General features: G+C 45.4%; 1 protein-coding gene across 1 annotated transcript in view; it reads left to right on the top strand.

The window, feature by feature from the left end:
- Positions 1 to 16,599, top strand: part of LOC105188211 (probable serine/threonine-protein kinase dyrk2) — a 341,632-nt gene that overhangs the window by 272,793 nt on the left and 52,240 nt on the right. Inside the window, exon 3 of the mRNA XM_025302226.1 lies at positions 1,727 to 1,882. Within this exon, the coding sequence (XP_025158011.1) occupies positions 1,727 to 1,882 (156 nt within the window). The remainder of the gene's footprint in view (positions 1 to 1,726; positions 1,883 to 16,599) is intronic.

Genomic DNA, 16,599 nt, shown 5'->3' with positions numbered 1-16,599 from the left:
GACGAGCTCCGCGGAAGAGCGCGCGCGAGGATTGCGAAAACGTCGCGGGGAGATAAAGCGTCGTCGTATCTCTCCGTCCGGCGGTTAAATATAGAAAACATTCTCCGCCATCTCGGTAGATCCTGTTAACGAAGGGACCGCCGCGCGATGAATGGGAGCGCGGACCTCGCCAGAATCGTAATCGCTCTCGCGGCGTTGCTTCATCATCGGCGCGCTTATCGTCGCCGCTTATCGTCGCCGCTCACGGCGATGCGCATCCGCACACGTGTATCATCCAGTACTAAGAGAGGCAGAGAGAGAGAGAGAGAGAGAGAGAGAGAGAGAGAGAGAGAGAGAGAGAGAGAGAGAGAGAGAGAGAGAGAGAGAGAGAGAGAGAGAGAGAGAGAGAGAGAGAGACCACTTGGTGCCGGCAGCTACCCACGCCAAATGCTTTGTCTCCGATTACTGAATCGCGCGCGTGTGTTTGTTTAGTCTCTGCGAGTCGATGGGAAAGGATACGAACACGAGGAGGAGGCTCACGGTGGGCGAAAATGGGCGCGACTCTCTTTCTCCGGCGCGCAGCGAAAAGATGCTGCATTATTATCGGCCGGAATATCGAGATAATTGAACGACGAGGCGCGCGCGTGTGAGAAAATAGAAGGAGAGGGGAAGGGGACGGGGTGGGGACGTCGGGTAATTACGTTTTATTTGCACTTTGCGAAGACCCACAACGAAGCAGCAAGAGGTTGCGGTTCAGCAGATTGATAATTGCTCCTTCGAGCGAGAGCACGTCGGGCGCGACGCGCGAGATGGAGAGGTTGGTCCTGCACTCTCTCTTTCTCTCTCTCTCTCTCTCTCTCTCTCTATCTATCTATCTATCTATCTATCTATCTATCTATCTCTATTTCTATCTTATGAGAATGCCAAAGTGGTTGACGCACTTGGCGAAATGTCAATAAATGATGGAGGTAATCGTCCGAACGTCGTGTTAGTTAAGCTTCTCTTATCTCGTATCCGGACAGATCCGATACAAGCGTTGGCTGCTTTGCTCTTCGTCGTGTTTAGCGGAAAGTGTGACCACGCATCTACCCAGGGATCTTTCCGTATATTCTTGAGTCCTCGAATGTTGCTGCTGTTGCTAAATACGTTCCTCGGGAAATTCCCCTCGGCGCGGAAAACACGCGCTCGCTGCAGCACGAGAGAGAGAGAGAGAGAGAGAGAGAGAGAGAGAGAGAGAGAGCAGCGGAACTTTCGTGTCGGGGACGAATATATTAAATATCTACGCCAACTGGCAGCTCGAGACGTGAATTTTTATTACCTTATTTCATTCGGCGATATTCCTACCCATCTTTTTACATTCTTCGATCGTGTCGAAACGCTTTTAAGTCTGCGCAGCCAATACGGCGTGGACTTTGCAGAGACAAGCAAGCGTTTCGCCGGTGAAACTTTCAAATATGTCTCTCTCCTCGAGAGAAAATATAGGATGGGAAAATATAGAACAGGTGGTGCTCGGCGAGAAGAGCAGCCCGAGAGCGCTGAACGATGAATTTCGCAAATGCCTGTACAAGGCGACGGTAGAGTCTTCTCACGCGACTCTATTGTGATCGGCGGCTTGGGCGCTCCGCCATTTTAGGGAAAACGGTGCCTGAGATGTATCAATATATCGAAGCGCGAGGCTACGAATTGCCGGCGATTGCGCTCGCACGCGTGCCCCCTCCTAACGAGTGTCCGTTCTTTCTGATTGCAGAGTCCTGGAACGTTGCACAAAGATGTCGGCGGCGCTGGTACGAAGGTCAGCGAGAAAACGGTCGGCGGTGTCGGCACGGCGACCCTCACCACGCTCTCCTCCATTAATAACGCGTCCAACACCGGCCGAAACAAAAACAACCCCGTATCTCACGAGGTAAGCGCGTCTACGGGGGAGGCGAGCCATATCCCTCCAACCCCGCGCGTATTGATCACAGCCAGGCAGCGATACGTCATCCGCGGGTCCGCAGATGACTCCGATAATTAACCGGTCCTGCGCCTGAATTTATTGCCCATTAATCGGTTTGCATTCACCGGCCGGCCGCGAGGAATCGGCCCGGCCTTTCCGCTTCGCGATATCATACCGTGTACGCGCGTGTGTGGGTGTGGGTGTGTTTGCTTGTGATCTCGGGTGTATGCATATGTACATCCGCTCCGTCCGTCCTTCCGTCCAGCTCGCGCAAGGCACATGACATTATTCAGTGCATGACTTATTGCACGCAGCGCCAAGTACCGTTTACAGTTGACAGTTCTACTTTTGCCTTTGTCGCGCGGTCTGCCCGCACAAAAGGACAAGGAGAACCGCCGCGCCCCTTTCACCTGGTCGGGAGTCTAATTGTCGCAAGTGCGCTTCCTCCGGCCGGGCTGTTGAACCGCCTCTCAGTTGCCCCCCCGGCTCCTTGTGTCGAATGATGATTTTCATCATTTTTACATATTTCTTTCCGTCGTTTCAACGAAACTCCGACGCCTCCCGATCGAAATTATGGCCCCGTCTTCGACTTGAACTCTTTAACGTTTGTGGATTTCTTGGGGGATCAGCGAGGATTTAAATGTTTGTGTGAAAGTGAGAGGAGGTCCTCTGCTTAGAGCGCTTCTGAATTGCAGAGAACGCAATCTGCCACTTGCAGATTCTCGAGAGGATTTTTCTCGGCAAAGCTATGGCTTAAATAAAATCAAAGCATTAAATTAGCGTTGATTGGAGCAGTGAGATCGGAAATAGCACGAAATTTTCGATTCGGCTACGTGCTAATCAACGATGATAGGCACCGGAATGATCATATTTGGTGGAGATATACAGAGTGCTAAATTTCAAACGTAAGTAAAAAATTTCGAAAACCACGAAAGATATTAGAAAAAGCTGAAACACGTGTTCTATGATTTCGAAAGGGAAAGAGAATGGCATTATCAGTTTTTTATTTGGAGGGCATTTTCAAGGTCAGTTGAAGGTCAACTTAATTTTTTCAAATAGAAAGCCCAATTTTGTATATCTTCTTTTTCTACCAATTAATTTTAACAACTTTTGTCTGAAAAATTTTTTTATTTGCCTAATCTTTTTTTTTAATATTTCGAGATTTTTTACCTGTTACGTTTGAAATTTAGCACCCTGTATAACATCACACCTTCAACGTGCGACAAGAATTCATCAATAACTTTATTATACAGGGTGTCCCATTTTAAATGAGCCGGGTAAAAATATGAAAGATACTGAGAAACGTTTCAGACAAATGTTGTATGGTTTCAAAAGAGATATAAAACAACTGTATCATTTTACAGATGGCGCCACTTTCGAGATATTCACTTTCTGATCATTACTTTTCTTAAGTCGGCGTTTCTCAGTATTTTTTATATTTTTCGAGATTTTTGCCCGGTTTATTTAAAATGGGACAACCAGTATTTTTAACCTTTTGAGTGAGAGCTGAATACTCTCGGCCGAAACGCTCCGGCACGGCTCCAGCAGCTGCGATTGCTGAGAACAAAATACTATTTCGCGTAGTGTGGACTCTGCTGATTGATTATACGAGACGTAACCAAGAAATAATTGTAATTCTTCAATTACGCCAAATTAAATAATGCAAGAGACGTATTTTCGAGCATAAATTATTTTATTAGAATCATTAAAATTTAAAACATGCCCTAATTTGAAAATATATTAATAAGTTTGAATATTTGGACTTGATAAATATAACAAGAAATATGAAAAACTTTAAACTTTGATTTTAAACAACAAAATATTTACTTTTAAATCACATAAATACCTTATACCTATACAAGATTCATTTTGCGAAAAATAAAACTTTTATATATATATATATATATTGATATAATTAAAATTGTTTAATTATTTTGTAAAAAAGTTAAAACCATCTATATCAAATCCACTAAAATTAATAGTTCATTTAGGTGAATCTCAGTACAGTTATCAATGCACAAACCGACATTCGTATCGCTTCTTTTTTTTATATTTTTAAAAAACGCATTTTCTTCTTGCTAATCGTGCGTTGCTCGTTTGATCCGAACATTTTGATACAAAATATCTATCCGTTGAACGAAACAGACAGAAAATAGCTGATATAAGTGGAATTTCTTTTCTTATTTTTGTTTATTGTTACTGTTAAGGAACGTACATGTATTCATCTCATACACTGATAATTGTCAGCGCAGTACGCGTGAGATCGAAAAAGCTGACAATGCGCCCCTAGCAAAGGGTCAACTGCCGCATCTCTTCCGTCTCTCATCGCGACGTCATCAGGCCGAAAGTTTCAGGTTCTTGAGAGCAAGAATAACTCTACGAGAATCTACATTAAGAAAACTTTCTAGGAGAGGAGGGCCGCCTTTTAAGAGAGAAAACTTTGGGCAAATTTGTAAGTTAAATCGAACGAAAATAGGTCGTCGGTGCTTAAGAGTTATCGAATCAGCGTTAGATAGATGGAGGATCGAGGAAGAGGTCGGAAGCGGCGTCAACGTTTCGACACGGCTTGTCTGCGCGCGCGGACGAGCTAGCGCAATTAACCGCAGCGGAGCGTCGAGCAGCATCCGCGCGAGCCGGGACGTCGCCGTTACTTCAGCGGCTTTGTTCTCTCGTCGCGAGACGAGCGGAACCCGCGAGGTGAAAAAGCCCCCCTCCGTCGCCGATGACGCGATCGGCAGGATCGTTCGCTCGCACGCGTCGGCCGTTATCAGCACGTCCGCGTGCCGCCACACAATGTGTGTACGCGGGCCGCGCATGTAGGATTTTATTGGCCATTGTTAACGCCGCGGAAATTGTTGCCGGCTCGCTCGCGCTCGCGCTCGCGTGTGTGTTTATCGGGTATCCGCATAAATTTATAGAGTAGAATTCGCCTCGTCCTTTTTCTATCGCGGCGATCGCCGATCGCCGAGAGACCCGCCGCCGCCGCCACCACGGCTGCGCCGTATTTTTCTTAACGGTTTTACCGGGGATTTACGGGGCGCGGGGAGGATTCGCGTCGTCGCGCGAAGAAAGGAAGAACCGGCCTCTCGTGCGACGCTACTCGGATGGAACTAATTGAAAATTGTTGCCACCGGCTACCTGTTAGGTCGCGATAAATCGTGTCTTTGGCGTCGGCAGCTCGCGACCTCCCTCCTTCTCTTTCTCCCTCCCTCCTTTCCTCTCTCTCTCTCTCTCCCCCTCTCCTCTCTCTCTGTCTCTCTGTCTCTCTCTAGCTACGATTGTCTTGTTCCGTTGCGGTTTCGACGAAGGGCCACGCCGCGAACGAGCTTGAAAACTGCGCGAAACGGTACTGAATTTCTTGCGCCCGATTCCACCGCGGACGTCTCCTCGTATTTCGCGCCGGGCCGCCGCGGTGGGCGCCGTTATAGAGAAGCTTGAATGCCCGAACCGCAGTCGATACCACCTTGACGTTAGAACTAGCAACGATTAACGATCCGTTTCTATCACGGCTATCGACGTGTATCGTTTTTGTGCCGTGCGGGCGAAGCAATCCAAGCAGCTCCGAGAGCTTGCGGATGCCTCGCCTCTTGTTTGCGACAAGGTTAAACAAAGGGATAAATAAAGACATGGCAGACATACGGCGAGAGAAGACAAAATAAAAGCGAGCGGCAAACATGTTCACTTGTGCTTTTTTTACACTTTTCTTTCAACGTCAATTGAAAGTCAATTGAAACGCATCGTCATCAATTGGAGCGATTTTAGTTGGGTATAATAGCTAATTCTCTCCGATGAAATTTACATAACTCAGAGCGAAATTTGAAATTGAGATATTCTCCCTCGCTCTTGTGCGGTTTTAAAATGTTGACATTTAACTTTTCGACATGACATATGGTTTGATGCACATAACCTCAAATAATCAATAGTGTTTACGATGGCTACCAATAAAGAGCATATTTGATACGCGATACATTTCGGATTTTAACAAAACGCTTCTGAAACAGTGAAAATGATTTGCACTGCTTGCGGTGAAAATGCCGTGATCGATCGCACGTGCCGGAATTGGTTTGAACATTTTCGAAGTGATGATTTTGATCTTTACGACCGACCACGTCCCGGTTAGCTAAAAAAATTTGTGGACGAGGAGTTGCAAAATCGACTGAATGAAAATACGGCATAAACACAACAAGAACTTGCGGAAAAGTTGGGAATAAGCCAAAAACCTATTTGCGATCGTTGACATCACATGAGGGAGATACCGAAAGAAGGGAAGTGGGTCACACACGAGCTATCGACAACAAAACTCACCGATTAACCGTATGCGTTATTTTGCTCGCCAGCGACGAAAAGAAAAAAAGATTTTTTGCACAAAATCGTAACTGATGACGAAAGATGGATCACGTATGAAAATCTTAAACGCAAAAAGTCATGGGTAGACTCTGGTCAACCGATAACGTCGACAACAAAACCCAAACGTTTTGGAAAAAAAGTTCTCTGCATATGGTGGGGCCAGAAGGGTGTGCTGTACCATGAGCTCTTGGAATCGGGTGAAACCATTAAAGCAGAGATTTACCAAGAGCAATCGATACGTTTGAGCGATGCAATTGAGGAAAAGGCCATTTACTGGACAAGGCAGCCGTAAAGTCATCCTGTTGTACGACAGTGCTAAACCGCATACAGCAGAAGCCATAAAGGTAAACCATCTTACACTCGAGCTGGCAAGTTCTCCCACACGCGGCGTATTCTCCAGACTTGGCTCCATCAGATTTTCACTTGTTTCGATCGATGCAACACATATTGTCTGATACACATTTCTCGACAGTTGACGACGTACGAAATTTCATCGATGACACTTTATGGCCTCGAAGCCGCCAAGTTTCTGTCGTGACGGGGGATTCGGCAACTGCCCAATAAATGGCGTAAGGTTATCGATCACAACGGGAAGTATTTCATTGATTAATGTTGTTGCATTGATTTTTAAGTAAAGATTGAAAATTGTCGAAAATCGGAAAGAGTTGACTACTGGACCTAGTATAAGACATTTTTATGAGAGATCAAACGTAAAACGTAAAAGAAATAACTTTATAAGAGATTTTTATAAAAAAAGAAAAACAAACAGCTAGTTGTGATCGCACTCAGTAACTCTAGTGCTAACTCTGAGATAAATTAAAGCGCCGTTCGATATAGCGCGCTTGTTTTTTCTCGATGAGCCGCTTTCATCGATACGCTCCGAAGGAATCCTCGTTTTACAAGCTCGCGATTGTTAATATCGGTGGCCTCGCGGCAACACCGTCGTCGTCGTCGTCGTCGTCGTCGTCGTCGTCTCGACTAAAGTGCTCGATCGATTTGTGTACGAATCGCTGCATCGCGAGCGCTCATTAAAAACGGCCGATGTCGTCGCTGCTTTAATTCGCTCGTTTCAACCCGAGTCGAGATTTGGATTTTAGATTTGGATTTTAGTCTCAACCTCAACCATCTAACATCCACAAATTCTTTAATGTAGATTAATGTAGATTTAATATACGTGGAAACTGAAGAGGCTTGCTTGGCGTCTCTAAATGCTACAAGACGCATAATTTGCCACTTGAAGGTTTTCAAAAGCATTTCTTGATGAAGTCGTAAATCAAATAAAATCAAAATAGCTCTATACAAACCTCAGAGTATTAAAGTAGCGTTACATGGAATACTGAGATCGAAAGTAGCATCAACATCTCGACTTGGTAACCGCCATCTCACCGAGTCTCTTCCAGCTATTCAGTGGAATGGAATGTGAAGGTCGAAAGTAGCATCGAAATCCCGACTTGAACTCTAACATCTATTAGGCATTTAAAAAAGTTCATACGGTTTCGTATATTAAAAGTTAAACAAAGGCAGAAGTTTTCAGGAAAAACGTTAAATTTGATTTATGAATAAATCATTGGTAACCCTTCGTCATCAATAATGGAGATTCTTCCTGAACGTGTGGTGCATCTTCAAGTGATATGTCGCCAAAAGAAAATTTTTTAAACCACTTGTATGCAATCTTTTTTTTTTTTTTCTTTAAAACACATTTCCTTCAAACGCTATTTTACGACAAGCTTCTGCAGCTTTGGACTCGAGGTTAAATTCATAAAGCAAACATGCCCGAATTACACTCGATTCGATAGATTTTAATTGCACTCGGAATGTCAGCACAGCTGGCATGGATATTTGTTCCAATAACTCGGTATGTCATCTGTGCTGGCATGAAAAATATTTAAAGACAAAGAACAGTGAAACAATAAAATACGGCGACAACATCGAAGAAAATAAAGATCCTTTTTTGTGGTTTTAGGAATTTAGAAATTATATTTATAATTATCGAATTGGCGGGAGGAAATGTGGAGATATTCCTCTGGTGCAAAGGATTAAAAGGATAAATAATCACAAACCAGGAAACCACGTCGCAACAAGTGGTTGACTGACGCAAAACCGAACGTATATAATATGCCTAACATGCTCAGCCGACAGGTCCCAGAGATCAAGATTCGACGACTCATTGCATCAAAGACAAAGAAAAAGCGCGCCGACTTTTTTCGTTACCTAATATATGTTATTCTACACACCGAACGGCGGCCTCGATTCCGCCGTCGCGCGTTGTTTCTCGCACAAATTCTCCGCGGCACAGATCGCCGCGTCTCACCGGCTTCGTTTGTCCCCTTAGCGCTGGCCCGCTTTTCTTTTTTCCCGCTAGTTCATTACGTGACCGAGACGATCGGGTTTCGTTGCGTTGTTCGACGTTGCGCAACCGCGCGATCGCGATCCCTCATGCGCGTCGCGGTTTTTAGGAACGCCGCGCATTTTTGTACGTACTCGCACGCACGTGTAGACAGCAGGCAGACAGAAATTTGGCCTGTTCCGAAATTGGCTCCAGAACCTTTGGTTCTAGTTGCGAGGCTGTAAGGTAGACCCTGAACTCTCGCTGGATACATTCCGTAATTGATCAGCTGACCAATTATCAAGATAATAAAAAATAAATAAATAAAACATCTATCCATTTCCCCATCTAATATTGCAAAATTAATAACCAAGAGCAAATAACCAGAAACAGCGTGCATGGCTGTGGACGTCCAAGCGTGATCAGCTGATCAAAATTGTCGAACGTATCAGCGTTAGTTTAAGGCCTACCAATCTTGTAACTAAGAACATTGAGCTCCTAGTTTCGGCCTCAGTATTTCACATCACGCTAATTTTGCATCCTGAAACCTGTACCGGCGGCCTAATTTTGCTTGTATTTAACCCACAATTCTGCCGAGAGGTCCTCTTAGAAGAAACCGCATGTGGTGACTTGGGCGTTTTCTGCCACTTACAAACGTTGAGCAAGACTTCGGTTTCTGTATAAATAGAATCTCCATTGCTCCTTCGAAATCTACAGTTGTGTTAGATAAAATTTCGGTCTCGATATTCCACGCTAATTTTCTAGTCTCAGGGGGTTGCCTTAACCACTTTGGATTTTACCTACACCTCTGCCGAGAGCTAAAGGACCGACAAGACAACTGGCGAATTGTGCTGATGCTTTCTGCCATTTAGAGGCGCCGAAGTAGGACTTCAGTTTCTATGCAAATTAAATCTCCACATTGGTCCCGCGGAATCTACAGATGTGTTAGGGGTAGTTGAGGTCGGAAATGGACGCGAAATTTCGACTCGGGTGCGCGCGGGGAATAACTTGGGGGATTGCGGCCGCGAGCTTAATACTCGTACAGCTAAATGCACCTCCGAGAGAGACAGGGAGACAGAGAGACAGAGAGAGAGAGAGGCGCTCGCGCGTTTGCAACACGTATACTCGCGGCGCATCCGCACTTGCGCGGTTTATCGGGCTCTCGGACTAATTCATACGTGAATGCACGTAGAAAGTCCAGCGCGGCAGATTTGCCGCTAATTGTTGCAGCTCTTGTGCAACCGCGCCGCGCCGACGCGAAAGCTGAGACGCTCTCTCGCCTCTTGCAGTCGCCTCCTCCTGGGCCAGCGTGATCTTGCGAAAGCGCTCTCATCGGGTGGCTTTTGCCGGATTCATGACACGGCGCGTCCATTCGTCGTTGCATTCGCAGCGAGACGATCGTCTCTCTCTCTCTCTCTCTCTCTCTCTCTCTCTCTCTCTCTCTCTCTCTCTCTCACACACACACACACACACACACACACACATTTTTTCTCATTGACTCGTGAACTTCTCATGTAATTTTTCCGGTCCTCCTTTCACCGTAGCCAGGATTTATCTGGAGAGTTGTCGAAGTTGTCTCCTCCTTTGTCATCCACGTCGCTTTTCACGTGTCGACGCTCCTTCGATATTTATGAATAACGCCGCCCGCGCACGAGTAGTGACGAGTCGTTGAATGGGAACGTCCGTGTCGGAGGGCACATGGACAATAAATATTGATCGCGCCGAAGAGTCCTACGAGGATAAGCCGATTATAAAAGCTCCGCTTCTTGACGAACCCCGGAGGATATCTTCGGCGTAAATGGCTCGTACGGACGGTGCCCTTTTCCGGAACGAGACGTGACTCACGTCTCTTGGAGGCATCGCCGAGTGGTGTGGCGCAACGAAGATAAGGCCGGGCGCTACTAACAATATACCGCGGAAGAGAGAGAGAGAGAGGGGGGGGGAGGGAGAGCGTTATAAAGGACGGCTAATCGGAAAGGTGACGATTCACCGCGCCGGGGTACACCCTATAATTTCATGCTGCATTTCTCGAGCCTTTATTAAAGAGGGAAATTACTCGCGCCGCAACCCACGCGCGCGCGCGCGCGCGCGTTTGGGAACAACAAAAAGCCACCTAATGGATATTTTAGCGCAATCCGCGGTGCATAATGATTTAATTAGCGTGCAAATCGCGCCGACCGTGCTGCGCAGCGCGTACTTTGCTTGCGTAAAAGAGCAGGGACAAATTCATGTACATAACTCGTCGGATAGATTTACGGCTCGCAGCTGTGACGTCACAAAGGAACCCGATCGACGTAGTAGGTCGTTCGATCGGAGCGTCAAGTTCAAAGCGGGCGAGAATGGCGAGGAATTTGGGAGGAAAGATAGGCGGGGGGCGACCCGCTTGCAGAAAATTGTTACTTTCGTTAGAGTCCCGGAAAAGAGAGACTCCGTTAGCGAATTCGCAGCCTTACAGGTCTTTCAGAAAGTTACCGCCGTCCCGAGCGTTTCGGAAATTGAATTATTAGGCGGATGATTAGGCCCGATGATTAGTTTAATTATTCATTTCCAGATAACGAGCGCGACCCGTTGCCCGGTCTTGCACGAGTTTCGCGCGAGCTCCTCGAAGTCGTAAGGAACGTCTCGCCGGAGAGATCTGCAAGGTCTCGCAAAGAAAACAAATCGAATACGATCCGCGGCCGAGGTGCGTGAAGAACGCCGCGCTCGACTGCGTCAATCATCGGCGCGATGTCGGACAATCGTGCGTAACGCAGTCGACTCGACTTTTCGTGTACAAACAATCGATCGCTCGCTCGATCGATCGATCGATTGTTTGGGGATTCCTCGCTGACATGCGCCGCGCGACGGTTTACGTTTGCCGATTGCTCCAATCAATTTACAGTGTCCTGTTACGCGCGGCGGATTCCACCATGCGTGTCTCATATTCGCGGACGTGACGTGCGTGGAAATGAATCTCGTCACGCCGCGGGCAGCTCCGTTCTCTCCCCGTTCTTCTTTCTACGATCGAGTGTGAGAAGCGGATTTTTGTCACCGGAAATCCGTGTCTCCGATTCAACCGAAGAGATATCGAATCGAGACAGAGCTCACTCAATTTCGTCTCATTTTTCTCCTCCTCTGCGAGAATTATGTTGCTCCAGCCTGGATTTCTCTCCCCTTCTCTACGTGTTCTCTACTGTTTTTTATGATGTTTCCTCTCTTTTCGAGGCTTCTTCTGCTTCTCTTTGTACTTGAAATCCGACTCAACGGGGGGGAATCCTGCATTTCGCGCGCATTTCTCCGCTCCAATCTCATTAATCTTTCCCTCTCGCCCATCGTCGCGCATAACGCGCGACAATCGATTCATCTCGTTGTGATAAGTGTTTTAATTCAGCATAAATTCGTCGCATGTTTATCGGACAAATGACAATATGACGTCTCCAAGGATGTTTGATGGCATATTTTTAAGAACGGTTTGATGAATGGATTCAATTAAAATCAATAATAATACGAATTCTTGATTGGTAAACATCAACAATTATACGTACATTTATATGTAAATATAATAATATACATGTATAATTCTAAAAGAATTTGCAAAGAACTTGCAAATTATACAAAATTAATATTAGAAGTCTTAAACATTTTATTTGTTATATATACAGGGTGTCTGAGAAATTGTGGACCAATCGATTTATACAAGTAGAACAAGTGAAATTGAACAATAAAATCATATAAAAATTTCAAGAATCATAATAGTAGTATTGAGTTATTAATTAAAATGTCTGAGCCAATGAGAGCACAGGACTCGTAAATCGGACTCGACAGAAATATAAAGAAGATAGACAAGACAAATGACTTATTTCTGAATACTCGTCGAATAATCTTGCGATCTGCGTATACTTTAAAGTACCTGCGTATACTTTCGGTCGAATCCGGTCTACCGTTTCCCGTGCGCTCATTGGACGTTTTAATTAATAATTTAATAACTATTGCGATTCTTGGAAAATTTTGTATGATTTTATTGTTCAATTTCATCTGTTCTCACCTGTACGAATTAGTTGGTCCAAAATTTCTCAGACACTCTATATATTACTTTTTCATAATATATATTTTTTTGCATTTATAATTAGGATGCACTTGGCATATATCTCTAGGTTGAAATCCTAGATAATCGAAAATATATTTTAAAATCTATGAATATTTGAATATAGTGGCACTATTTTTTGATAAGAAAATTACCAATTTTCACATATCTTACACGTACACGTTTAATTAATAATAAATTTGTGCCACTGTCACTGTGTCATTGTTGTTAAAGTTGTTAAAGATGAAGTATCAAGAGGAAAATCAGAAAAAGATTTATCTTTACATATTTTTTTTGACTAAGTTGTAATTTAATAGCGTTTCCATGTCAGTAATCACGTACAGCCATTAATATTTTTAGATTAAGAAATTATCCCCATGATACTCAATCAGGAATTTTACCAGTCCTTCGACATAATGAGTCGACGGATACGTGATGAGTTCAGCGCTGTAGATAAGAACGCATTGATGCGATCCATCAATGATAATAATATAAATAAAAGAATGCTTCGCTGCATTTGCGTTTCATGCGACGGATCAATCGATGAATCAAAACACCCACCTACATGCTTCACTCGGCGCGACATCACTCACCCTCGGGGGCTCCCCCCGCCCGAGCATTGCCTCGCGCGGAAATCGCGAATCCGCAATTCATGCTAACGAAGTGTTTGCGGGATTTCGGACAATCGCGAGACGAAGTGGCGACAATCGAAAACTCCGCGCGCGGCGTCCTCTGTCCCCACCTCGTCCTCATTTCCTGCGCTAATTAAACCGGCGGTACTCGCGGGCGGCTCTGACGTCGGCGAGACAATCGATTCCGTCGCCGCGGTTCGCCTGCATTAAATGCGTGCGTGCGTGCGTGCGTGCGTGCGCACGGCATCGGGAATTCACGCTCGCGACGCGCGCCGATAAAGCCGGGCGCGTCGCGAGCGATGCGCGTCATGCGACCATAAGAAAGAAAAGAAGCCTCAGCGAGAGAGAGAGAGAGAGAGAGAGAGAGAGAGAGAGAGAGAGAGAGAGAGAGAGAGAGAGAGAGAGAGAGAGAGAGAGAGAGAGAGCCATAAGCGTGCACGAGACCTGCGGTAACCCGACCGCCACGCATTGTATCTCGGATTTCGCGATAGCATAAATACGTCCCGGCTACCCCGATCCGTTAACGATCCCGGGCGAAGGTAACAGTACGCCCGGATTAGCCGGAGCGAGCAGCAGCAACGCGCAAGCCCTACGGAGAAAAATGTGTTTGGTGCTCGGATGGAGCAACTTTCTGCTCAAATATCAACGACCCGGAAATCCCGATGGGAGGTAGCGGAATTCCGTCCAAGTTGACCGGAAACCTCGACAATCTCGACCGAATTCTGACAACTTGGACCGGAATTTCGAGATCGGTCATATTTTATCGTCGCTGGTCTCTCGACCAGCCCAACGTTTTGCCCTCCGCGCCGCCCCCCTTTGTGTCGTTCGTTCGTTTCTTCGTCCTCATGTCACGTCGCTTTCGCGACGACCGAAAGTTTTAAGTAACCGGAAAGGTTCGTGCGGTTTTAAAAATTAAACGAGGACAGAAGTTTTCCGAGAAAATGTTGTAATTGATATGTGAATAAATAATCGATAACTCTTATTTCCTGAGCGTGGTGCATCTTCAAGTGATTCATCGTCAGAAGAAAAGTTTTAAAGCACTTCTGTGTGTGGTTAAACTTTATGGGTGCTATTCAGAGGGCAACGTGTAAAAAGAAACCGTAATAATCTTGCTTTGGTCCTGGCTTAGTTAGTCTAGCTTATCCGTGGATCAATTAAGATTATGTTATTCATAGATATTTTTCCATAATGGTTTGAACTTGATATCCGGACTAAAGGAAATTAAACTCTTCAGGCGATGTTCATCATAGGATCTTATATTTAATCGTCTTAAACTTATCTTCGGATACTTCGCAATGAAATGCAATCGCCAGAGAATTGCCAGAGCGTGACTTTTGAGTTTCGTGTTTAAATTTTGATTTTTCTTTTTTTAAACTCGTGACGGTAAAATTATTCTCAACAGATACATCGAGTAAAATAAAGCGAAATAGAGAGACTAATTGGAACACGGAGGAGAGAAGTCTCCTGACGGATTCGATATAAAGAAAAAGAAGGAACAAGAGAAGACGGTACGAACACGAATAAGGTGAAATAAGAATGTTGGAAGAAAATTCTTGATGATATCAATGTCAGCGCGTATATATATACACATCCGTGGTAGTTAAAAAAAGATTAAATAAACTTTAGATTATCCTCAGAGGCAGTTTAAATTTAAGCTGGGTTTAATACATGACTAAATCATAAAAAAGCATCTCGAGATACAAACGTCAGTCTCTTGTTATACTGTTGTTAAACCACGCTCGTTTTGTCTCTGAATAACACATTTTTGTGTTTAAATCACTTTTTCAATCCATTCTCTTTTAGCACGTCTCCAAATGCTACGCGTATCTTACAACATACATACCTCTGCAGCATTTGACCCGAGTTCAAATTTACAAAGCAAACGTATACGAATCACCATCGATTCGACAAACATTTTAAACCTTTGCACTCGGAATGCCAGCGCAGCTGGCATGAACATTTATTCCGGCAACTCGGAATGCCAACTGCACTGGCATGAAACAGATTTAGAGATAGAGAGTAATTAAACAATAAAATGCGGTGGTAACATTGAAGGAAATACAGATCTCTTTTTATAGTTTTTCTAGGAAACGAGCAATTATATTTAGAATTATCGAGTTAGCGGAAGGGAATGAATTTTCCTCTCTCGAGTGCAAAGGGTTAAAAGGGTGAATAATCACAAACCAAGAGACCATGCCACGGCAAGGTACATCAATCAAATCCGTGCTATGTGATATGCACAAACACTCGCGCGCCCGACGAGAGAGTCTCAGCAAAATTCGACGACTCACTGCATCGAGGTCAGACAAAAACCGCACGAACTCTTTAGGTTACCTAATACAAAATTCTCCTTACGGGGCGACTTACCTCTCGGCCGAGAGTCGACATTACGCCGCCGTGCGCCGCCTTCCAGCTCTCTGTGCGGCCGCAAAAAGGAAAGGGGGTGCGATAGATGGCGGGGAAATTGCTGCGGCGGCGGCGGCGGCGGCGCGATGCCCAACGACGAGGGGGAAACGACGGCGGCTAATCGCGGCCGCCGCCTTATCCGCCGCGTGATAATTGAGTTGGAAGATCCGCGAGCTCCTCCGTGCCGGCAGTTATTTCGCGAAACTGCACGCGGAAGAGTAACGCTATACTTGTTGTTTCGAGTATCTCAGCGAGTTTGCACAGTGCTGGTAATCTAATCGTAAGTTCATCGTGATTCGATGAAGAGGCGAATCAAGACGCAACGCGGCGGATTTATTCAGCGTACATTCTGAATCCTCTAGAAAATTTCGCACCCGAAGAATGTTCTGTTGAAACAGAAATTCTCTCTCATCGGCTTCCCTTTCTCCGCAATCTATGGATCTGGATTCAAGGATCCCTTTCTTCTTTTTCTCTCTCTCTCTCTCTCTCTCTCTTCTGGCGTTTTCTTCTGTGTTTATACTTCAGACGGGACGTTCATCCGTTCACGAGTAGAATTTCCCTGTTAATAAAATTCACTTCGCTTCCTACGTACGATACAAACTTCATGATATTTCCTTTCTCCCTCCAAGTACACGATATAACGAGCTTCTTAAGGACTCGCGATCAACGTAGTTCGAACTATCGGCAGGAAAATCTTCCATGCTGAAGGTAACCGCTGCTCGAAGGAAAGTGCCTCCAGCAATCGCTTTCCCAGCAGCAGCAGCAGCGGCGGCATCACGTCTTTCTCCGTGTAATTTCAGCGAACGCCACAGCGACGACGACGTGGTCTCCTGCAGACGGAGTCCTGCACGCTCGGGTGAGGCTCCTCGAGTAGGAGGCCCGCCGTCGTGTCGTGTTCTTCGGCAAAAGT

Source organism: Harpegnathos saltator, unplaced genomic scaffold (genome assembly GCF_003227715.2).
Source record: "Harpegnathos saltator strain DR-91 unplaced genomic scaffold, Hsal_v8.6 scaffold473, whole genome shotgun sequence".
NCBI classification, from domain to species: Eukaryota; Metazoa; Arthropoda; class Insecta; order Hymenoptera; family Formicidae; genus Harpegnathos; species Harpegnathos saltator.
The sequence above is the reverse complement of the archived record's forward strand: the minus strand, read 5'-3'. Positions and strand labels throughout refer to the sequence as shown.